At 42.6% G+C, this 25,288-nt stretch overlaps 1 protein-coding gene across 10 annotated transcripts in view; it reads left to right on the forward strand.

The window, feature by feature from the left end:
- The window catches only part of PSD3 (pleckstrin and Sec7 domain containing 3), a 492,806-nt gene that overhangs the window by 379,351 nt on the left and 88,167 nt on the right, over positions 1-25,288 (forward strand). For 9 of the 10 annotated variants that reach the window (XM_061404651.1, XM_061404650.1, XM_061404652.1 and 6 more), the window contains one exon: positions 7,809-8,002. In XM_061404651.1, the coding sequence (XP_061260635.1) occupies positions 7,809-8,002 (194 nt within the window). Of the gene's footprint in view, positions 1-7,808; positions 8,003-25,288 lie in introns of those variants that run through there. The other variant, XM_061404653.1, reaches the window with a different exon arrangement.

Raw genomic sequence — 25,288 nt, forward strand, 5'->3', positions numbered from 1 at the left:
CAAATCTGTAAATCTATAGATGTGACTCATCACATTAACAAAACAGAGGATAAAAATCTTATAATCTCAGTAGATGCAGAAAAAACATTTGACAAAATTCATCATCCGTTTCTAACGTGTATGTGTGTATTAGTCACTCAGTCATGTCCGACTCTGCAATCCCACGTCTATAGCCTGCCAGGCTCCTCTGTTCATGGAATTCTCCAGGCAAGAGTACTGGAGTAGGGGTAGCCATTTCCTTCTCCAAGGAATCTTCCTGATCCAGGGGAACCTGGGTCTCCATTTCAGGGAGATTCTTTACTGTCTGAGCCACCAAGAAAGCCATTTCTAATAAAGACTCTCAAAAAACTGAGTATAGAGGGAACATACATAACATAATAAAGGCCATGTGTGACCAGCCCACAGTAAACATCATGCTTAACCTTGAAAAATATTTCTTCTAAAATCAGGAAGAAGATAAGGATACCATGGCAATTAGGAGAGAAAAATAAAAGGCATTCATATTGAAAAGCAAAGAGTGAAGTTGTCTTCATTTATAGGTGACAACGTAATATATACAGAAAACTCTACAGTCTACCAAAAACTATTAGAATTAATAAATTAAGTGAATAATATAAAATCAATATACAAAAATCAGTCACATTTCTATATACCCACAGTAAACCATCAGAAATACACATTAAGAAAACAGTCATTTTTACAGTAGCATCAAAAAAATGAAATGCTTAGGGATAAATTTGACCCAGCAAGTTAAAGGTGTATACACTGAAATCTATAAGGCATTGATAAAAGAAACTGAAGACGACACAAATCAAAAGTGTTCTGTGCTAATGGATTTGAATGATTAATATTGTTAAATGTTCATAATACTCAAAACAATCTAAAGATTCAGTGCAATCCTTATCAAAATCCCAATGGCATTTTTCACAGGAATAGAACAAAGCTAAAAGCAGAGACATTACTTTCCCAACAAAGGTCCATCTAGTCAAAGCTATGCTTTTTCCAGTAGTCATGTATGGGTGTGAGAGTTGGACTATAAAGAAAGCTGAGTGCTGAAGAATTGATGCTTTTGAACTGTGGTGTTGGAAAAGTCTCTTGAGAGTCCCTTGGACTGCAAGGAGATCCAACCAGTCCATTCTAAAGGAGATCAGTCCTGGGTGTTCTTTGGAAGGACTGATGCTGAAGCTGAAACTCCAATACTTTGGCCACCTCATGCGAAGAGTTGACTCATTGGAAAAGACTCTGATGCTGGGAGGGATTGGGGGCAGGAGGAGAAGGGGACGACAGAGGATGAGATGGCTGGATGGCATCACCAACTCGATGCACATGAGTTTGAGTGAACTCCGGGAGTTTGTGATGGACAGGGAGGCCTGGCGTGCTGCAATTCATGGGGTCGCAAAGAGTCAGACACTACTGAGCGACTGAACTGAACTGAACTGAAAATTTGTATGGAACCACAGAAGACCCCCAAATAGCCAAAGCAGTCTTGAGGAAAAGAACAAAGTTGGATACATCACAAATTCCTGGTTTCAAACTATAAAACAATCAAAACAGTATGGTACTGACATAGAAACAGACACATAGGTCAGTGGAACCCAATAACCCAGAGCTTAACTCACAAGGTAGTTAAACATTACAGTGGAGAAAGGGTTGTCCCTTCAGTAGTGTTAGGAAAATGGGTATCTACATGCAAAAGAATGAAACTGGGCTTCATCTTAACACCAAACACAAAAATCAACTCAAAATGGATGAAAGCCTTGAATATAAGACCTGAAACCATTAAACTCCTTGACATTGGTCTTGACCGATTTTTTTTTTTAATTTGGCAGCAAGCAAAAATAGACAAGTGGGGCTGCGTCAGACTCAAAAGCTCTGCATGACATGAAACCATCGACAAAATGAAAAGGCAGCCTATGGAATAAGAACATTTTTTGCAAATCTTATATCTGACAATTGGTTAATTATTCCACAGTATACAATGAGTTTCTGTAATTCATTAGCATAAAATCAAATAACTCAAAGTTTGGAAAGGACCTAAGTAGACTTTTTTTTCCAAAGAGATGTGAAAGAAGTTGACAGGTGTATGTAAAGGTGCTCAGCATCACTTACCGTGGAAATGCATCAAAACCACACGAGATACTGCCTGTTAGGATGTCTGTCATCAAAAAGAGAAGAGGTAACAAACGCTGGCAAGTCTGTTACAAAAAGAGGACCCACAAAAGCACTACTGGTGGCAGTGTAAACTGGCACGGCCACTGTGGAAGGGATTACAGATGTTCCTGAGAAAGTTAAAAATACAACTACCATATGTTCCAGCAATCCTACTTTTAGACAAATAGCCAAAATAAAGAAATTATTTCTGAGGTTTCTGTACTCCCATGTTTAGAGCAGCATCATTTACAATAGCCAAATATGAAAACAACCAAATGTCCATCTATGAATGAATGGATAAAGATATCATACACCAAGAGAGAGATATACTGCTGCTGCTGCTAAGTCGCTTCAGTCGTGTCTGACTCTATGCAGCCCCATAGACAGCAGCCCACCAGGCTCCCTCGTCCCTGGGATTCTCCAGGCAAGAACACTGGAGTGGGTTGCCATTTCCTTCTCCAATGCATGGAAGTGAAAAGTGAAAGTGCAGTCGCTCAGTATACTATGTAGCCCTAAAATAAGAAAGAAGTTCTGTCATTTTTGACAACCTGGATGAACTGGAGGGCATTATGCTAAGTGAAATAGAAAGGTAAATACCATAGGGAATCACTTATATCTAGAGTTGTTTTTAAAGTTTCAGTTCAGTTTAGTCGCTCAGTCGTGTCCAACTCTTTGCGACGCCATGGTCTGCAGCACGCCAGGCCTCCCTGTCCATCACCAACTCCTGGAGTTTACTCAAACTCATGTCCATTGAGTCATTGATGCCATCAACCATCTCGTCCTCTGTCGTCCCCTTCTCCTCCCACCTTCAATCATTCCCAGCATCAGGGTCATTTCCAATGAGTCAGCCCTTCACATCAGGTGGCCAAAGTATTGGAGTGTCAGCTTCAGCATCAGTCCTTCCAATGAATAATCAGGACTGATTTCCTTTAGGCTGGACTGGTTGGATCTCCTTGCAGTCCAAGGGACTCTCAAGAGTCTTTTCCAACACCACAGTTTAAAAGCATCAATTCTTTGGCACTCAGCTTTCTTTATAGTCCAACTCTCACACCCATACATGACTACTGGAAGAAGCATAGCTTTGACTAGATGGACCTTTGTTGGCAAAGTAATGTTTCTGCTTTTTAATATGCTGTCCAGGTTGGTAATAACTTTTCTTCCAAGGAGCAAGCGTCTTTTAATTTCATGGCTGTGCCACCATCTGCAGTGATTTTGGAGCCCCCCAAAATAAAGTCTGTCACTGTTTCCACTCTTTCCCATCTATTTGCCATAAAGTGATGGGACCAGATACCATGATCTTAGTTTTCTGAATCTTGAGTTTTAAGCCAACTTTTTCACTCTCCTCTTTCACTTTCATCAAGAGGCTCTTTAGTTTTAAAGTTTTGTTAACAGTTTTAAAGTTAAGTTTAAAGTTTAACTTACAGAAACAGAGGGCTTGCCTCATAGTTCAGTCAGTAAAGAATCTGCCTGCTATGCAGGAAACCCGGATTTGATTCCTGGTCGGGAAGATCCCCTGGAGAAGGAAACGGCAACCCACCCCAGTATTCTTGCCTGGAGAATCCCATGGACAGAGGAGCCTGGAAGGCTACAGTCCACAGGGTCACAAGCTTCAGACAACTAAATGGAAACAGAGTAGAAAAGTGGTTTCCAGGCCCTGTGGGGTGGGGGAAATGAGGAGAGATTGTTCAGAGGGTACAAACTTGATGCTGAAAGGTTAGTAAATTCTGAGGAAATAATATAAAGCCTGGTGACCACAGTTGGTAACAGTGCATTGTGTAACTGAAATTTACTGAGAGATATACTTAAATTTCTTACCAAAAATAAATACATCTGTAAATATGTGACGTATTGAACTTGTTAGTTCAATATTGGGGAACCTTTTACAATGTATGTGTATATCAAATGTTTAGGTTGTATACTTAAAATACCTTAGTAAATTAGGTGCTTCCCTGGTCTTACAGTGGTTAAGAATCTGCCTTGCAAAGCAAGGTACACCAGTTCGATCCCTGGTCCAGAAAGATTCCCAAGTGTTGTGGGGCAACTGAGCCTCTGTGCTACAATTGCTGAAGCCCACGCACCCCAGAGCCCCTGCTCTGCCACAAGAGAGACCACTGCAATGAGGACCCCTTGCACCCCAACTACTGAGTAGCCCCCGCTCACCACAACTCAAGAAAGCCCACATGCAGCACCAAAGACCCAGTCAGTCAGAAATAAAATAATAAATATAAAACTAAGTAAATAAATCAGTTTTACCTCAGCAAAGCTGGAGGTGTGGGGTAAGGGAAAGTACATGCATAAGTAAACTGTATGTCTAGAAAATAAGATAGTACTCAGCAATAAAGGGGAACAGACTATTGATTCTCGCAACAGTATGGATGAGTATTAAATATGTTTTGCCAAGTAAAATAAACGATTTGTGTGACATTTTAAGAATGCCAAAATTGTTGGAAAGGAAGAGAGACTGGTAGTTCCAGGAGCTGGTCAGGGAGAGGAATTGCCTAAAAGAAGGTAGCAGAGGGAATTGGGGGGTGACCGAACCGTTCTGTCTGGTCCTGTGATGGTGGATACAGGACGTGTTGTGCATTTCCACCGAGCTGTGCATCTCAAGGAGCCGTAGGTTTTGTGTCTGTTCATTTCTTAACTATCAGCCACAGTATGGGGAATGCAAGATATAGTTCAGATCATACCAAATTAGTTTGTTTTCCAAATGACTTGTGTAAGCATTGTTATATATATTTATTAGGGTTGAACATATAAATAAGTATATTATAGATAAGAGAGCCAGGTTTCTCACTGTTGAAGAAGTACAGGTAAGCAAAGGGCAAAGGCTGGAATGAATTTTGTCTTGTGTAGGAGATATCACTATGTATTCATATGAACTCATGAAAGGGAGGGAGGGAGGGATAGATGGCTGGATGAATGTATATATATATGTTTTATATATTTATATATATATATGTATGTGTATATATATTACACACACATTTCCCTAGGTGTTTCTGTTGAGAGGGCTTGGAGGCAGTGAGCATGCCTAGCGCCTAGACTTGGTTTCTGAGTGCCAATCTCCAGTAAATAGGACTGGACTCCTTGGAGAGTGGTTTCTTCCAGGACTGGGACAAGGAAAATACAAGATGAGCTTGGAGGTAGCATCTTGTGGTATCTGAAAGAAAGGATGTACTTACAAAACAGAAAGGAAAAACGATGAGATGTTGCTAGGACGCAGAAGCCTATTTTGTAGGCCATCCAATGAGCAAAGCTGGAAAAGTTTGAACAAGAGTAATTGTGGTATTTGACTATAATCCAAAGAATAAAATAAATACCTACGTGTCCATACTCAAATAAGAATCCCAGTTAGTAATGAAGAAGAAATTAGGGAAATAAAAGAAAATCACCATTAGATCACTTCAATGTTATTGTCATAGGCAAGACCCACAGATGACTGCTGAAATTAGTGGTCAGAAGCTTCAGGAGAAACAGGATGTGTTCATAGTCAGAAGGGATCTCCCACAAATCATTTACAAAGGAAAACAGTAACTCCACAGACAGAAACTTGCCCCAACCACCTTAAACAAGTAATCCAGGTTCATCCCCCTGACGATAAAACACCTTCCTCCTGACGTGGTGGGCTGAGAGGGCATCACCCATGACATCCTTCTCAAGAGTGTATAGCCCTGGTCTAATCATCCTGCTGCTGCTAAGTTGCTTCAGTCATGTCCGACTCTGTGCGACCCCATGGACTGCAGCCCACCAGGCTCCCCTGTCCCTGGGATTCTCCAGGCAAGAACACTGAGAAGACATCAAACAAACATACAGAACCACCGACTAGTACTCTTCCAAGTGTCTAGATCATGAAGGACAAGGGAAAGCCTAAGAATCGTCACTGTTGGAGGCGACAAAGGACTCATGACAGCCAAATGCACTGTGGGGTCACGGGTAGGATCCTGGAAACAAAAAAAACATTAGTGGAAAAAAAAGGTGAAATCTGAATGAAGTCTGAAGTTCACTTCTTAGTATTGCATCATTAGCTTCTTCATTCTGACAGTTTTATTTTGGTTCTGTAAGGTGTTAACACTGGGGGGAATTCCGTGGGGGTCCAGTGGTTAGGACTCCATGCTCCCACTGCAGAGGGCCTAGGTTCCATCTCTGGTAAGGGAACTAAGATCCCCGCTGCTGTGTGGTGTGACCAAAACCAAAAAAAAAGTATTCACAACTGCGGTAACTTGTTGATGAGCATAAGGGAACTCTGTACTTTTGCAAACCCAAAACTGTCTATTAATAGAAGTTAAATTAAAAGTAAAATACAGTTACCTGAGTCCAGTGTTATTTTCATATATTTCACAATTATTTATAAAATACCAGTGGAGGAAAAAAACACTGTTTTTCTCTGATAACCAAACAAGCAGTTTTGGTGATTATTAAGCTTGTGGTTTATTTTCAATATATTTTGGTTGAATTTCTTATCATTAGTTTTTATTTGTAATTGGAGGATCGTTCCTTATCATAGTGTGCTGATTTCTGCGGTCTAACAGCGTGAGTCAGCTATGCTTACATCCACTCCCTCTGAGCCTCCCTCCGCCAGCCCACCCCACCCCCAGGTCACCGCGGAGCCCTGAGCCGAGCTCCCGGTGCTGCAGGCGCCTCCCCCTAGTGTGCGCATGTCAGCGCGCCCCGCCCTCTCCTTCCCCTGCTGTGCCAGCAAGTCCGCTCTCTATTCCTGCCCTGCAAGGTGGTTTATCAGTACCATTTTTCTAGATTCCATATTTTGGTGGAAATGTTGAGGAAAAAAATTCAATATTCATAGCTTAACAACAATGAAACCAGAGGTGATTCAGGATACTGAAACAGGTGAAGTAAGACAAATGCTCCTATTCTGGTTATGCGTTTTCCAGCAGTATATCAGAGCTTGTTAACTTTCTTCTCCTCTTGCCCCTCTTTATTAATTGATTCTGACCGCCTCCTTCATACTTAATGTACATTGTAATGTCAGAGTTAAACCTTCCCTGCTTGAAGGAACAGGGGTTCCGAAGGCAGGGCTGGGCAATTAGCGGCTTCCTCAGTTGGTGATGGGATGCGTGGGAAAGCCAGAGCACGGTGCGTGGTGCCCCGTCCGAAACCACCGACAGCTGTACCTGAGGTGTTATTAGTAGAGACTACCTGGTTATCTGGCAGACATAGTCTAATATTGTTTACTGGACTTAGTCTCTACCTATCGTATTCTGTATGCTTGGCACTATACTAGGGCATGCGGAAATCAAAATCACGATCTCTGCCAGAGGAGTTCCACTTGTTTTGAAAGCAGACAAACCTGAGGGTTCTGTAGTAGATGGAAAGGCCAGAGGCATTAGAGCCTTTGCAGTCATATCCTCTCAGCTTCTTCCTGTAATTCCTAGGACTGTGCTTTGGCATGTTTATGTAAACTTTGAGTCTGTTTCCTTACCTGTGGTGTGGGATACTAATGTCAGACTTCCAAGACTGCCACGCTCACTAATGCCTGACACACAGGAGGTGTTTAGGGAACCGCAGCTGTCCTTATCGTGGTCCTTGTCATCAGGACTTACGGGCCATTAGAAAGTATGATCATTTCTTACACCAGATAACTGTTCATTGAATATTGTGTTACTCAACCCTTGTGTTCCATCTTTGTTTTATCCTTTTAGAGACGATGAAGAGAAAAAAAAGTCTCTGTCCGAAGGTGCCGATGAGAAGGCTAATGGAACACATCCAAAGAGCATCAGCCGCATTGGGAGCACCACCAACCCATTCCTGGACATTCCTCACGACCCCAATGCCGCTGTGTACAAAAGCGGGTTCTTGGCTCGGAAAATCCATGCAGATATGGATGGAAAGAAGAGTAAGCATCATTTGTTGACATTTCCTGTCTCATTTATTTCATCTTTAAGATAAGCTCAAAATTAAAGTGAATTTATCTGAAGCAAAGGAATAAAGAAAAATGATATTTATTTAGATAAATATTATTGAAATTTGATAAAACCTCTAACCCTAAATCATAAATCCCTTATGTACTTGATCTTCTGTAAATAGAACTTTAGAACTTAAGAATCAGAAGACTCACAGATTATTCATTTCTAACCTCTTATTCATCTATTTATTCCTGCCTTCAACAAATAACTTTGAGTACCTGCCATGCGCTAGGCATCAAAAATATAGAAGTATATAGAAAGGACAAGGGCCGTATCTTCATGGAGTTTCCATTTCTGGTGGTTGAAGGAAGGGTTCAACTTATAACACATAGAATAGTAAATAGCGTGAGGCCCTGGAAACAAAGCAGGGAGGGACAGAATTGTGATCCAGGCACACACGCGGAGCGGGGCCGTCTGTGGAGGAGGGACAGGTGTGTGTGGGCAACATGTGTGCTTCACCCTGGAAGACGGAAGGAGGCCCATGTAACAGGACTGTCCGCTGACGTGTGATGCTGGGGTCCAGGTGGAATGGAGTATGTCTGTGTCTAGAACGGCCTTTGCAGAGGGTGAAGTGGCAGCTGCCTGCAGGCAGTACAGTGGGTAGACTGAGGTCGCTGCTGCGGATGCTCAGCATTAGGCTGCTCCTGCAGATGCAGGCTTGCAGTGCTGGGATGCACGGTCCCACCACTTCCATCTGCACTGTGCATATTTTCCTTCATGTGTTAGCATATTCTAGCATGTTCTGCCAGGGTGCAGTCAAGAGAAACGTTGCGATAGTGTGGCTTTGATGCTGGCTCGTGATGCTCCCCAAGTTCTGTAGGACTGCCCCACCACCTTTTCTAGGCACCCTGCGCACTAGCCCACCAGGCTACTTCATCTTCTCTAACAACACTGTGTCCGCAAGCCAGTTGCAAGTGAAACTTCAGTCTAACAGCTTAGGAAAAAGGGGCAAGGAAACACCTGAAGATGAAGAATTGTTTCCGGGGCATTTCTTTCATTTCTTTGTCTTTATTATTTTGTATCGGGGTCCAGCCCCGGTTGGGTACAGGGATTCCCTCGGGAGGACAGCATTGGCAAAAAGGATAGATAAAAGGAAAAAGACACAGAGGTTTGACCTGACTGGTTTACGTGGGAAACTAATAAAACCTGTGCACCAGGTTTGCACTGACCACGGAGGCCACAGGCGCCCTCTCGAATAGCGAAAGGTGCCCCACCTTAGGCACCTTCTCAAGTGGGTCTTAGAAGCCCAGGCAAGTAAGTGGTCTCAGAGAGCCCCAACGCTCCAAGTTGGTCACCCTGAAAGAAGAACAGAAAAAAAAAGGAGAGAAAAAGAAACAAAAAAGAATGACACGGGGAGACCAAGCTTTGAGCAAGGCCCGTAGCTTTATTTTCAAAGGGAGCTTATATACCTTAAGTTGTGCATAGAGGATAATAGGGGGTGTAAAATCATACAAAGTCAGCAGTCTTTGATCCCTATTGAGACCATGCTTTTCTTTTCTGCAAACTTATCGTATACAAATGGTTCAGGTGATTTACATCATCTTCTGGCCAGAAGGCCTGTTAACATTTTATGACTTTGATAAAGGTTTGTCAACCATAAGACTTATTTTCTCTAAGAATAATTATTTTAAAGTTTGGCGCCATCCTCCAAAGGTGTTAGATAAAGTTGCATTCCTATAGGACAGAGGTGCAGTGGTTTTACAACAAGGAAGGAATTTATTACCTTGAGGGTCTAAAGTTGTTAGCACCAAGGCCACTACTTATTTTTTCTATATACCAACTATATTAATTAGTATACTCCCAAGGACACAATACAGGGGATCTGGAAACTTGGCAGCAAGCACTGGCCCAACAATGAAATCCTCTACTAGTTCTAGTCTAACAATTTCTAACTCTCCGAGAGGCTCTATACTATTTGAATATCTTAAGCTCCCCGTGCCTCTCGCAGTTGGGAGACTGTAAACAATCGTATGCGTAGCTGTAAGAGTCTGGGTAAACCTGTCAGACAAGTTAGAGAGCCATCTGAGGGGTTTAGATTAAAACACTCTTATTATGCCCAGGAGGCTAATTAACTAGAGCTCTAAGTTGATTTCCTTCAGAGAAAGGTGGTCAGGGATAGCCCCCCGTTAATGTCAGAAGAGTTGGTAAAAGTCATAAAATAGTAAAACAGACAGGTTCTGGTTTTGGGGTAGACGCTCAGGCAGATCCAGGGGGGTCCTCAAGCCCTGACTCGCATTGCCCGTCAGGGCTCTCCCACATGACCTTGTCATGGGTGGGAACTCCCGTGTTGGCTCCTGACAATTTTGTGTATTATATTTATTCTTTTCTTATTGAGGTATAATTGATTTATAATATTATCCTCAGGTGCATAACATAGTGATTCAAAAATTTTATAGGTTATACTCCAGTTATAGTTGTTATAAAATATTGGCTGGAATTCCCCATGCTATTCAATGTATCCTTGCAGCTTATTTACTTTATATGTAGTAGTTTTTACTCCTTAATTTCCCACCCTTATATTGCTCCTCCCCAATCCGTCTCCCCATGGTAAACACTGGTTTGTACTATATATCTGTAAGTCTGTTTCATTTTTGTAATATTCACTCACTTGTTTTTTTAGATTCCATGAATAAGCGGTGAAACACAGTATTTATCTTTCTCTGTCTGCCTTATTTCACTAGCCATAATACTCTCCAGATCCATTCATATTGTTGCAAATGGCAGAATTGCATTCTTTTTCATATCTGAGTAATATTCTATTGTGTGCATGGTGTGTGTGTATATGTATGTGTGTGTCTCACATCTTCTTTATTCATTTATCAGTTGATAGACACCTAGCTTGGCTGAAAAGTTAGCTGATAACCTTACAGGAGCTCCTTTGTAAGTAACTCGTTGCTTTTACCTTGATGCTTTTCATATTCTGTCTTTAGTTTTAATTTTTGCCATTTTAATTGCAGTGTATCAGTGTCCCCTTTGGGTTGATCCTGTTTCAGACTGCGGATTTTCAACCAAGAAGTCTGTTTCCTTTCCCAGGATAGGGAAGTTTTCAGCTATTATGTATTCAAGTATGTTGCCTTCCACATTCTCTCTCCTTCTGGTGCCCCTACACTGAGAATGTTGGTGCACTTGATGTTGCCCCCAGAGATCTCTCAAACTATCCTCATTTCTTTTTATTCTTTTTTCTGCTCAGCAGCAGTGATTTCCACTACTCCGTCTGCTAGTTCACTGATCCATTCCTCTGTATCATTTCATCTACTGCCGATTCCTTTAGTGTATTTTTCCATTTCAGTTATTGTATTCTTCATCTGTTTAGTTGTTGTTTGTATTTTCTAACTCTTTGTTAAAAAGCCCTAACTTCTCCCTCTGTTTGCTCATTCTTCTCCCGAGTTCTTTGGTCATCTTTCCAATTGGTACCTTGAACATTTTCTCAGTTAAATTGTGTATCTCCACATAGTTCTTCTTCTAGGGCTTCTACTTGTTCCTATATTTGGAACACATTCTCCTGTCATCTCTTTGTGCCTTATTCACTGGTTTCATTTCTGTGTATCTGATAACTTGGTTACATTTCCTGACCTTGGAGAATGACCTTTGGCAGGGACTTCCTGCGAAGCCCAGCAGCAGTCAGGGCTCTGTGCTCTAGGGGTGCCTCCTAAGATGACTTTGTGGGTCCTCCCCTTGTGGTGGGCTGACTACAGTGGGTGATCTCGCAGGCATGGCTGGCCCCTGGTCTGGTTGCTTGCCAGGCCCTCCTTGTGTAGACGTTGCTGGTCACTGGTTGGTGTGCCTGAGTCACAGGGTGGCTGGCTGCCTCACTCCTGGTGAGCCCCAGGATTGATGCTGCCCAGTGACGGGCAGAGCCAGGTCCTGGGGTCTAACTGCAGGATCTGGGGGTGCCAGCACTGCAGTTGTACCTCTGTTGCATGGACCTGGATCCTGGGGCAGCTGGCTAAGGGACCCAGTGTCTCTCAGAGCTGGTGTTGGCCTGAAGATAGGCAGGCCAGGGCCCAGCTTGTGGGTGGGCTCAGTCTTTAGGCTTCAAGGCTACAGTTTTCCGTGGGTGTGTCTCTGCCTGCTGGTGGGTGATGCTGGTCCCAAGGTGAGAGCAGGCTCATGGGGAGTGGGGCCAAGGCCCAGGAGACTCTGGGGCTGGCGCCTGCTCACTCTGTGTGGAGCTGGGTCCTGGGGTCTGTGGCTGCAGGGCCCTGGAGCTCCCAGGCCTGGGTCCTGGGTGCTTGTGTGTGCGGCCAGGTCCTGGAACCTCTGGTGGACAGGGCGTGTTCAGGGCCAGCCGTGGGCTTGGGGAGGTCTTAAGGCAGCCTTCTGGTGGGTGGGACTGTGTCCCCACCTAGTTAGCTGCATGGCCTGAGTTCCTGGTTCCTTCAGGTTGGTGGGTGGAGATGTGGCTGGGTCCAGAGGATCGTCAGTCAAGGGGAGGACCCACAGGGTGCTTGCCAGCCCGTGTCCTGAGGTAGAATGAGCTTCCGCAATGGCTGGCTCCTGCGTGTCCCAAGGAGGGCTGCAGCTGCCCCAGCCTCTCTGAGAGGCTCTCTGACATCAGCAGGTGGATCTGACCTTGGATTCTTTCAAATGACTGCTTCAAAGTCTTAGTTATCTCCTTTGAGAACTTCTGGTTGGTTAGGGAAGTTTTAAATGTCATAGGCTTTTTCTTTTTAGCAACATAAGATGTTCCGCCTGTTACCTGCCTCTGCTTCAGTCTCTGTTTCTGATCCTACCTCAGAACCCAAAATAGGTGGGAAAACAGATGGCTCAGGTAAGACGGGGCCGATTGGACCCAGTCTCCAGACTTCACTCCTATGCTTGCGTTATCACTCAGGGCTCTTGACTTCTGCCTCTGAGAGAGGGGTTGTGGGAGGAGCCTTGAAGTTTCAGGCTGTAATCCTCAGGCTCTTCCTGCTGCTGCTGCTGCTGCTGCTAAGTCGCTTTAGTCGTGTCCGACTCTGTGCAACCCCATAGACAGCAGCCCACCAGGCTCTGCCGTCCCTGGGATTCTCCAGGCAAGAACACTGGAGTGGGGTGCCATTGCCTTCTCCCAGGCTCTTCCTAGATATTCCCAATTCAATTTTTCATGGATTTTAAGGTCACGTTAGTATGGACAAGATTATTCAACATTTTCAGTATAGGAAAGTGCATAATTTCTAATGATAATTAGATAATCAGTCGTGTCCCATTCTTTGCAGCCCCAGGCTCCTCTGTCCATGGAATTCTCTAAGCCAAAATACTAGAGTAGGTAGCCATTCCCTTCTCTAGGGAATCTTCCCAATGCAGGGACTGAACCCAGGTCTCCTACATTGCAGGCAGATTCTTTTACCAGCTGAGCCATCAAGAAAGCCTAGTGATAATTTTATATACACTAAAGTTTATCAAGAAGCAACAGTAGAACTGTGGAACAACAGACTGGTTCCAAATCAGGAAAGGAGTATGTCAAGGCTGTATATTGTCATCTTGCTTATTTAACTTATATGCGGAGTACATCATGAGAAATGCTGGACTGGGTGAAGCACAAGCTGAAATCAAGATTGCTGGGACAAATATCAATAACCTCAGATATGCAGATGATACCACCCTTATGGCAAAAAGTGAAGAAGAACTAAAGAGCCTCTCAATGAAAGTGAAAGAGAGGAGTGAAAAAGTTGGCTTAAAACTTAACATTCAAAAAACTAAGATCATGGCATCTGGTCCCATCACTTCATGGCAAGTAGATGGGGAAACAATGGAAACAGTGAGAGACTTTATTTTTCTGGGCTCCAAAACCACTGCAGATGGTGACTGCAGCCATGAAATTAAAAGACGCTTGCTCTTTGAAAGAAAAGTTATGACCAACCTGGACAGCATATTAAAAAGCAGAGACATTACTTTGCCAACAAAGGTCCGTCTAGTCAAAGCTTTGGTTTTTCCAGTAGTCATGCATGGATGTGAGAGTTGGACTATAAAGAAAGCTGAGTGCTGAAGAATTGATGCTTTTGAACTGTGGTGCTGGAGAAGACTCTTAAAGAGTCCCTTGAACTGCAAGGAGATCCAACCAGTCCATCCTAAAGGAAATCAGTCCTGAATATTCATTGGAAGGACTGATGCTGAAGCTGAAACTCCAATACTTTGGCCACCTGATGCAAAGAACTGACTCATTTGAAAAGACCCTGATGCTGGGAAAAGTTGAAGGCGGGAGGAGAAAGGGATGACAGAGGATGAGATGGTTGGATGGCATCACCGACTCAATGGACATGAGTTTGAGTAAGTTCCAGGAGTTGGTGACGGGCAGAGAGGCCTGGCATACTGCAGTCCATGGGGTCACAAAGAGTTGGACACAAATGAGTGACTGGACTGTACTGAACTGAAAGTTTATCAACTTCAAGTACATCGTCTTAGTTCTAAAAATGTATACACTTGTGCGACTACCATCACAACCAAGACATATAACATTTCCATTAGCTGAAAAGTTCTTGTAGTTAATTCCTTCCACTTTACTCCCAATGGCAACCCTTATTTGTTCCTGGACACTGAGCTTTCTCTTTCCTATAATTTCAGTGAATGGAATCCTGCATACCTTTTTGTGCTTGGCTTCTTTTGCTTGGTCGTGTTCTTTGCAGATCCATTCCACTGCTGGGATATCCCACAGTGTACACATTCACCAGTTGGGCTTTTGTGTTTTCAGTTTGGGGCTTTATAAATAAACTTGCTTTGGATGTTCTCAAACAAGTCTATGCATATACAAATGTTTTCATCTCTTTTCAGAAGGGACCTTAGGGTGAGGGAGTGAGCCTGCTGGGATGTATACTAAGTATGCATTTAATTCTGTAATAAACTTCTCAACTTTCCAGACTGTACTGTTTTGCATTCCTGAAAACTGTGCATTTTATGTCCTCTTGATAAGATGATACCTTTGTCATGAAACGACCTTCCTTATTCCTGGTCACATTCCTTAGTTTGAAGTCTACTTTATCTAATATTAATATAGTGACTGCTTTATTGACTATGCCAAAGCCTTTGACTGTGTGGATCACAATAAACTGTGGGAAATTCTGAAAGAGGTGGGAATACCAAACCACCTGACCTGCCTCTTGAGAAACCTATATGCAGGTCAGGAAGCAACAGTTAGAACTGGACATGGAACAACAGACTGGTTCCAAATAGGAAAAGGAGTACGTCAAGGCTGTATATTGTCGCCCTGCTTATTTAACTTATATGCAGAGTACATCATAAGAAACGCTGGGCTGGAGGAAGCACAAGCTGGAATCAAGATTGCCGGGAGAAATCTCAATAACCTCAGATATGCAGATGACACCACCCTTATGGCAGAAAGTGAAGAGGAACTAAAGAGCCTCTTGATGAAAGTGAAAGAGGAGAGTGAAAAAGTTGGCTTAAAGCTCAACATTCAGAAAACTAAGATCATGACATCTGGTCCCATCACTTCATGGCAGCTAGATAGGGAAACAGTGGCTGACTTTATTTTTCTGGCCTCCAAAATCACTGTAGATGGTGACTGCAGCCATGAAATTAAAAGACACTTACTCCTTGGAAGGAAAGTTATGACCAACCCAAACAGCGTACTAAAAAGCAGAGACATTACTTTGCCAACAAAGGCCTGTCTAGTCAAGGCTATGGTTCTTCCAGTGGTCATGTATGGATGTGAGAGTTGGACTGTGAAGAAAGCTGAGTGCCGAAGAATTGATGCTTTTGAACTGTGGTGTTGGAGAAGACTCTTGAGAGTCCCATGGACTGCAAGGAGATCCAACCAGTCCAGCCTAAAGGAGATCAGTCCTGGGTGTTCATTGGACGGACTGATGCTGAGGCTGAAACTCCAATACTTTGGCCACCTGATGCGAAGAGCTGACTAATTTGAGAAGACCCTGATGCTGGGAAAGATTGAGGGCAGGAGAAGAAGGGGACGACAGAGGATAAGATGGTTGGATGGCATCACCAACACAATGGACACAGGTTTGGGTAGACTCCAGGAGTTGGTGATGGACAGGAAGGCCTGGCATGCTGCATTTCATAGTCGGACACGACTAAGCAACTGAACTGAACTGAATATAGTGTCTCTAGCTTTCTTTTCAATTTTTGCATAATATACAGAAATTTTTTCTAGCTTTATTGTCTTACTCCATGATCTTGTCTTTAAAATTGTTTTATACAATGTACTGGTGGGTCTTTTCAACCAACTGTCTTTTAATTGGAGTGTTCACATTTATAGTAATGATGGATGTCATTGACTTTAATTCTGCCATCTTGCTCTTTGATTTTGATTTTTTCCTCTTTCTCTGACTTTCATGGGATTGCGTGTGGATGTGTGTGGTTCAATTTTTCTTCATTTGTTGGCATATTAGTTGTACATCTTTAATAAGTTTAATGATTGCTGGAGGGTTTACAGTATAATCTTTAACTTGTCAGTCTGCTTTCAAATGTTACTACTTTGTGAGTAGTTTGAAACCTTTATAACAGGTTTCCTCTTTCTCTTTACTAGCAATGTGCTATTATCATACATTTTAATTATGTTTATTAAACTCATACTGCATTGTTATTATTTTTGCTTTAAAAAGAAATGTGTTCTTTACTTTTACTCACATACTGACCATTGCTGGTGTACTGGATTCCCTTTTGCAATTTTACATTTGTGTTTAGTATCTTTTTTTTTCTTCCCTGAACAATTTCTTTCAACATATCTTATAGTAAACTGCTGGTGAGAAATGTTCTCATGTTTTATTGGCTTTTAAAATAATTTGTGCTGCACCTTAACCTTAGGAATTTATATTCACTGGTGTATAATTCCTTGACAGTGCTTTCATTTTTGTTTAAAGTTGTAATATATTGTTCTGTTGTTCTCTGCCCTGGGTGGTTTAGACAAAGGTCTGCTATCATTTTTTGTTCCTCTGTACATAGTGTGGGTTTCTACCCCTCTGGCCACTCTCAAAATTTTTCTCTTTATCCTTGATTTTAAGTGGTTTTATTGTGAGGCGTTTTACTTTCTGTTTTCCTCACCTGGTGATTATCTTTAAGTTCTTGGATTCATCGGCTTATGTTTTTCACCAATTCTAGAAGTTTCTCAGTCATCATTTTTATAGACCCACCCTTCTTTCTGGGACCCTAGTTCCCTATATATTGCACCATATTGCATTTTTTCCAACTCTTTTTTTGTTTGTTTTTTCAGTACTTTAATAATTTTTATTGCTTTTTCTTCAAGTTTACCACAGTATTTTTATTCCACATATAGTATTTTTATCTTAGAAACTGCAAAGTGAAATGTTTTATCCTCTGCTTCTCTCCTTATCAAGTTTGTATCTTTCTTAATATCCTTGAGCATATTTTTCATGTTTACAATAGCTGTTTTAAGGTCCTTCTCTTCAAATTCATTCTGTCTTTTCTGGGACTGTTACATTCTTTGCATTCTTAACAATTTTTATTTGGATGCCAGACACTGTGACATTTTTCAGGGTGGATTTGGTTCGATTCCTTTAAAGAATGTTGGATTTTATTCCATTGTCCAAATGAGTAACTTGCTGATTAGCTGAACCCTTTAAAGTCTTGTCTTTACCCTTTGTTAAGGTAGAGCAGGTGATGCCAGTGGTAAAGACCCCGCCTGCCAGAGATGTGGCTACAATCCCTGGGTCGGGAAGATCCCCTGGAGGAGGGCATGGCAATCCACTCCAGTATTGTTGCCTGGAAAATCCCAGGGACAGAGGAGCTTGTCAGGCTGCAGTCCATAGGGTCGCCAAGAGTGGGAAACAACTGAAGGACTTAGCTCGCGTGCACACGTGATAGGGCGGGAGCAGCCTTTGTGCGGGGACTCACTTAGCTCCATTCAGTGCAGTTCAGTCGCTCAGTCGTGTCCGACTCTTTGCGACCCCATGAATTGGAGCTCCAATTCAGGCCTCCCTGTCCATCACCAATTCCCAGAGTTCACTCAGACTCACGTCCATCGAGTCGGTGATGCCATCCAGCCATCTCATCCTCTGTCGTCCCCTTCTCCTCCTGCCCCCGATCCCTCCCAGCATCAGAGTCTTTTCCAGTGAGTCAACTCTTCGCATGAGGTGGCCACAGTACTGGAGTTTCAGCTTTAGCATCATTCCTTCCAAAGAACACCCAGGACTGATCTCCTTTAGAATGGACTGGTTGGATCTCCTTGCAGTCCAAGGGACTCTCAAGAGTCTTCTCCAACACCACAGTTCAAAAGCATCAATTCTCCAATGCTCAGCTTTCTTCACATTCCAACTCTCACATCCATACATGACCACTGGAAAAACCATAGCCTTGACTAGATGGACCTTTTTTGGCAAAGTAATGTCTCTGCTTTTGAATATGCTATCTAGGTTGGTCATAACTTTCCTTCCAAGGAATAAGCATCTTTTAATTTCATGGCTGCAATCACCAATCTGCCTATTGTACAGTGTTTGAAAACTATTGTTTTATATATATTGTTCTGTTTTCTAGTTGCTATGATCTAGTTTCTGCAGTGGTTAGTCTTTAATGAGCATAGCTAGAACTACCCTGATTATTGATCCCTGTTGTTAAGAAATTTCTTCCTAGTTGCCTCAGTCCTCAAGACCTAGTATTTAACTGAGTTAAGAAAGTGACAAGGAATTCTAGGTATTTGAGTGTGAGCAGGTGTTTATGTGGAGTGCCAGAATGGGATTTGTCTTTTTCCCAGCTAATCTCTTCCATAACCTCCCCACCCCCCATCCCTCTTGTTGGACTTCTGGTCATATCTGCTTTAACTGGTTAATCTCACTCCTGGATGGCTTACAGCACCATTGCCTGACCCGCTTCTGAACGCATCCTTCTGTTTTGAGAGCTGGTCACCATAAGCAGATTTAAAATACATTTTATATTACTCATATCTACTGTTTTTAAAACACACCACTTTCCATTTCTAATATCTTAAGAGTGAAAAAGCAGTAGTGGAGCTTTCCTGGAAGGGAAGAGCCAAAGGATTTTTGAGAAGTTTGCGTAATGATGCCTCTTGGGCACATTATTCTGCTAAGTCTGTAGAAACTTATTTGGATTCATCATATTCACTGTAGCCGTCTCAGGTGGCCTGGAACGTCCTTGGAGCAGGGCTTGGGTTCCCAGCCGCAGACGGGCCAGGTCACGGCAGTGAAAGCCCCAGATCCCAGCCGCTAGACCAGTGGTCAGTGACAAGGGCTCTGGCCCTTCAGCTTTGCACAAAAGAATTTCCACAAAGACAGAAAGTAGTGAAGACAATGGAGTAGTTACTAAGAGGAAAGAGTCCAGTATATGTGGATGGGCACACGGGCAGACTCGGAGCGGGAGTCCCCGAGTTGCACCCTCAGCAGTTTAGGTCACTCACATGGGGCGTTTCTTTCGGTTTTCCTTTGGCCCGTCATTCTGACTTGCCCGGGTCACAGTCCATATTTGGTGTATCTCAGGATCCTTCCCTGTGTGCACATGCATCTCTTAGCCAAGATGGTTTCTACCGCAAAGGAGTGCAGGTAACTTACGTTAGTTGACATCACTCCCTTTGACCTCCAAGAAGCTTTTCTGCGCACATGTGGTTGAGGAGATCTCCTGACTTCAGGAATGAGAAATATGTGGATCTGGGCAGGGCACAGCCTCCTCCTTTAATTGTCCTGCTCTTCTCATTTTGGAGTGGTCAATAGGGAATGAACGTTCAGTTGCTTTACGCTGAGGGCTACCCCTCTGCCTCCTGCCTCCGGACTCTATTGTGTTTGTACGTATGTGTGTGCATGGGTGGGTGCTCTGGTGACAGCTTTTCATAAGTGAAGGTTTGGGTCAAAAGTCTGTGGAAAGATTAAAACCTTGGTTAACTTGTCTGTAAAGGACCACCTGTCCAACTCAAGATTTATATCTTTCATTTTTTAGATTTACTCTGAAGTACTAAATTTGTCAGAGTATTTCAATTTCTCATATAAACACTTTTTTAAAAAAAAACTTGGAGATTTTCTTTCCTCTTATTTATTTATTTAGTTTTTTAAAGATATGCTTTCATTTTCACTTTCACTTTAAAGATACGCTTAGCTCAGAAATTTGCCCAGGAAACAAATCATGATTAAAAGCAAATGTTGTCTCATAGAAGTATATGTGTTCACCAGACCCATTAAATCTGACACTAAGGGCAAGCTTTGAACAGTCAAGTTTAGAAACCAAAGTGTATCTTCTGGATTTTGTCAGGCAGAATGAAAAATAAAGTTCAATACATGCTCTTAGTTTTATTAACCAATGCAAGATATCTGTGGAAATCAAAAAAAGTGGAAACAAGGTACTCTAAATATGAATGTGCTAAATGATGATGAATTAGAAAGATAATCAAGTGATTACTCAATATTAGTGCTTTTTCCTAAGCACTTCATTTAATCTTCACCCTATGAAGCAGGTATTACTACTACTATCCCCATTTTATAAGGAGGAGACTCATCTTAAATTTATTAGCCAAAGCTATAGAATATCAGGAAATCTGCTGGAACTAAAACCCGATTATACCAAACTAACTATGGCACATTATTAAAAGCAGTGCCCATGAGAACATATGCCCAGAAAACATTCAGGTTCTCCCATGTCTGTGCCATCAGGACCGGGGCACGTATTTAGATGACTAGAGGTCTCAGCCTGGGGCCAGCAGGGTCTAAGCATGTCTTTTACTTGGCCAGCCCAGCACTCTTTTGTAAATTGAGCTGTGTGAATTTATCTGCATTTTCTGGCTGACCATCCTTTCCACAAGTCCCCGTCTCATCGTGCCTGGCCTCCTCACACACAGTCACTGCTTCTCTGGCCCCCGAGTCTTCCATCATGGACCACCTCCCCTGACCCCCACCTCCCGCTGAGACTGGCGCCGCCTGCGGGGACAGGGGCAGACAGAGGGGCACGAGGCCCTGCCTAGCGCTGCACTCCCACTTCCGTGCCAGCGTGGCAAGAAGTGAAGCACCACACTCTACGTCCGTAGAGGTGCAAGAAATGAACTTTTTTTCCTCCATGAATTAAACACTCCTCAAGCGCTTAAAGCTATACATGCACAAAGACCGTCTTAAATACAGCCCCTCTCCGCTTAGGCGCTTCCCTTTAGGTGCACAATACACACCATACAGGTAATTACAATCTAGACGCCACAGCACAGATTTTTAAAAACGTATATTGTGAGCTAAGATACCGCATAAGATGTTCAGAATTGAGAAGTGCGGCTGGGCCATGCTGACATTCTCCCAGATGACAAGCTACCCAGAGGACAGTGGAGCAGATAGGAGGGTCTGGAAGCAGCCGTGTTAGTGTTTATGGTAACGTGGTCATGAAACAGAGGCGGTGACTGAGATAATTTAAAGACTCCAGAAGTGTTTCAGTAAACAGTGCTGAGGGTGTGTGTAAGTGCGGTAGGTGACTGGGGGCATGTGGTTGTGTGTGGAAGGGATGAGGTGTGTATGGTGAGTATATGCATATGGAATGCAGGTGGGTGTGGATGAGGGCTGTGGGGTATATGTGTTTCTGAGTATGTTCCCCCACCTCAGTCCAACTATAAAAATCAGTTTCAGGTAGATTAAAGGTAAACATTTGAGAGGCAAAATCTAAAGTGTTTAGAGCAAAATGTGAAACATCTTGATGACCTCTGGGTAAATAATGCTCTCTTAATAGCTGGGTAATATTGCAGTGTATATGGGCCACATCTTCTTTATCCGCAGATCTGCTGATGGACATTTAGGTTGCTTCCATGTCCTGGCTATTGTAAACAGAGCTGCAGTGAACATTGGGGTGCGCGTATCCTTTCAGATACTGTTTTTCTCCGGGTGCCCAGAAGTGGGATTGCAGGGTCTTAAGGTAGCTCTGGTTTTAGTTTTTTAAGGAACCTCCATACTGTTCTCCTGGAGAAGGCAATGGCACCCCACTCCAGTACTCTTGCCTGGAAAATCCCATGGACGGAGGAGCCTGGTGGGCTGCAGTCCATGGGGTCGCTAGGAGTCGGACACGACTGAGCGACTTCACTTTCGCTTTTCACTTTCATGTATTGGAGAAGGAAATGGCAGCCCACTCCAGTGTTCTTGCCTGGAAAATCCCATGGATAGAGGAGCCTGGTAGGCTGCAGTCCATGGGGTCGCTAGGAGTCGGACACGACTGAGCGATTTCACTTTCACTTTTCACTTTCATGCATTGGAGAAGGAAATGGCAGCCCACTCCAGTGTTCTTGCCTGGAGAATCCCAGGGACAGGGGAGCCTGGTGGGCTGCCGTCTATGGGGTTGCCCAGAGTCGGACACGACTGAAGCGACTTAGCAGTAGCAGCAGCAGAAAACTACGTAACTGTGAAAAGCAAATAACTAGAGTACAATTTTTAACATGAATGAGTCTCACAAAAGGTAATGTTTAATGAAAATTTTAACTTGCAGAGAAATGTGCACATATGGTAACATCCTAAAGCATGCAACATAGCACTGTTTTTAATGGGACTACATTCACATACAGAAATCTATTCTGGCAAGGGGAAGAACATGCAGTCAATGAGGAGTACACAGCAGTTCAGCTGTCATGATAATTCTTCAGCATTTGGTACATGTGTATTTATTGCTCCTGACAACCTTCTGACCTTTTAATGATTCATCATAAAATTTTAAAAACTTTATATCATACCTGATTGAATGGGAAGTTTAGAAACAGTTGGTATTTTTCTTGAAACTTGTTCAGGAAAAATAACAATTGTAAAACCCAAACCCCCAAATTAGTATTCACCAGTGTAATACTTTAAACCTTCAACACAACAGTAAGATTGTGTTGGTTTTTCACATTTAGAGATGTAAAAGATTTAATTATATCAGTGAGAAATCATTTCACATGTGTCACATTGGCCAGAATTTGAAAGAGTAACAATACCAAATGTTGGCAAGCATTTTAGAGCAATGTGAGTGTTGGTGGTCTCCCCACTTTGGGAGACAGTTGGCAATAATAAATAAAGCTGGAAGAGCCTTTATACAATGGGATGTGAGTACTGTTTACCTTAACCCTGTGGGATTCACCTTAACCCTGTGAGATGCAGATGGAAGAATTTGGGATATGAAAGCAGAGATCAGAGAACCCAAGGGACACAGGAAGAGAACCATCATGCTGCTCTTATTTTTTTAACATAATCAAATAATTTTTGTTCATGTATCTAAGCCTATAACAGATCAAGTGGAGAAAGCTATAAATTACGTTTACAGAAATAGTTTCTATACATGACTGCATATATATATAGTTATGTGTATAGATATAGTTACACACACAATTCTGCACATGATGCTTCTCTTAGAAAGGAGTAGAAACAGGCTGCCTAATACCCAGGACATAGCAAATAATGCATGTGCTTGAAACTGCTGGGGCGACATGTGGTGGTTTAGTCACTAAGTCATGTCCGACTCTTGCTACCCCATAGACTGCAGCCTACCAGGCTGCTGCTACTGCTAAGTCGCTTCAGTCATGTTCGACTCTGTGTGACCCCATAGACGGCAGCCCACCAGGCTCCTCCGTCCATGGGATTTTCCAGGCAAGAGTCCATAGGATTCTCCAGGCAAAAATACTGGAGTGGGTTGCCATTTCCTTCTCTAAGGGGCAACACATAGTGATGCAAATAAAAGCCATAGAGATGTGCTGGGCAGGTGGGATGGAGCAGTCACATGTGCTGAAGCCTCATCTCTCTCAGAAGAAAATCAACAGAGAATTTTGCAATCTGTTAGCACATTGTTTAAAGGCACAATGCAAATTAACTACCCTGTGTTAGTCGCTCAGTCGTGTCCAGCTGTTTGCAATACCATGGACTGTATCCCGCCAGGCTCCCCTGTCCATGGGATTCTCCAGGCAAGACTACTGGAATGGGTTGCCATGCCCTCTTCCAGGGGATCTTCCCAACCCAGAGATAGAACCTGCATCTCCTGCATTATACCCTGAGACACAGTAAATGTTAAAAAGTGGTTCCTTTTGGAAAGTGGATTGGAAGAATTGGGAGAAGTGAATTAAAAGAAGCTAATTTTGTGGACGTATCACTTTAATAATTTTGAAATATTTTAATCACATTTCCAGTATATATTCTTCAGTGATTTTACCCACCTGAGATTTGTTTCTATTTGAAATATGGAAATGTTCATTGCTTTTTAAGAGTGTGGGAGCCATATTTGTTTCACATTTTTTAATCTCATTTTAAGCACTTTGGATGTAAAGAGTGCTGGGAAGTGTCTTTAGAAGGTTAGGGGGTTTCACCCACTTTAGAGGGATTTACACATCGCCTATCAGTGAAGGTTTTGAAGATTCAGTCCCGCACGTCAAATTTGAGGAAGCAGACATTATTCTGAGTCACCCATACTGGAAACAGAGTTGATAATGGCAGTACAGGCAGAGATCCTTGCTATTGTGTAACATCGGGAACAGCGACACTATAATTAAGAGCTAATAAAAGTGGGATTTTTTTTTCCCCAGAAGACACTGTCTCTTCCTGTTAGAGAGAGACTCTTGAAGTGGAGACAGAGCAAATCAATTATTTTAAAACTAGGCTAAGGTGCCCCGCCCCTCGCCACTTTGCCGTGCAGCAGGGCTGTTCTGTGATGCACCTTGGCGTGGGGACACAGCAGTGCCGTAAAGGCAGCCGTTCGCATCCTGAACAGAATGCTGGCAGCAGTCTAGTTCTGGGGGTGTTTTATCTGTTTTCAATGAGGAGTGCCTCTTCATGGGTCTACATTTAGACTAAAAGAATAAGGTTTAGGTTTTTAAGTTCCATTTCATGGGTCTTGTCTTTCCTTTACAATCCACCCTTTCCTGCAATAAAGTTGATTAAAACAGGTTACCCACCATTCTCAGAAGCAGTACTTTTGACAAGGACTATGGAATAGAAACTGTAATCTTTTAGCACCAAAAAAAAAAAAATGTTTGGAATCTGCATATTTCTTTCTGAAAGAATGCAGTTTTTATTACATCTGATATTTAGAAATTATTCTCTGTGTACTGTTGACTCATTCTGTTTATATTTTCAGTATAGTTGACATTTAGGAGAAAGAAGAAAATAATCTTGGAGTCTCTGTGTTTATATATTGTAGTTTATTAAATTCCTCAGCAGCCTGATGAAAATTTGAAATTAAAGGTGCAATACTGATTTCCTCAAGGAAATAATTATGTTGATAGAAATTTATGTACAAAATTTTATCACTGGATAGTACAGAATTAAGAATTTGAGCTTTGAAACTAGATAGATCATTGATTCATTTTAGAAATTCTTTCATGCACC

The sequence above is a fragment of the Bos javanicus genome, chromosome 27 (assembly GCF_032452875.1).
Source record: "Bos javanicus breed banteng chromosome 27, ARS-OSU_banteng_1.0, whole genome shotgun sequence".
NCBI classification, from domain to species: Eukaryota; Metazoa; Chordata; class Mammalia; order Artiodactyla; family Bovidae; genus Bos; species Bos javanicus.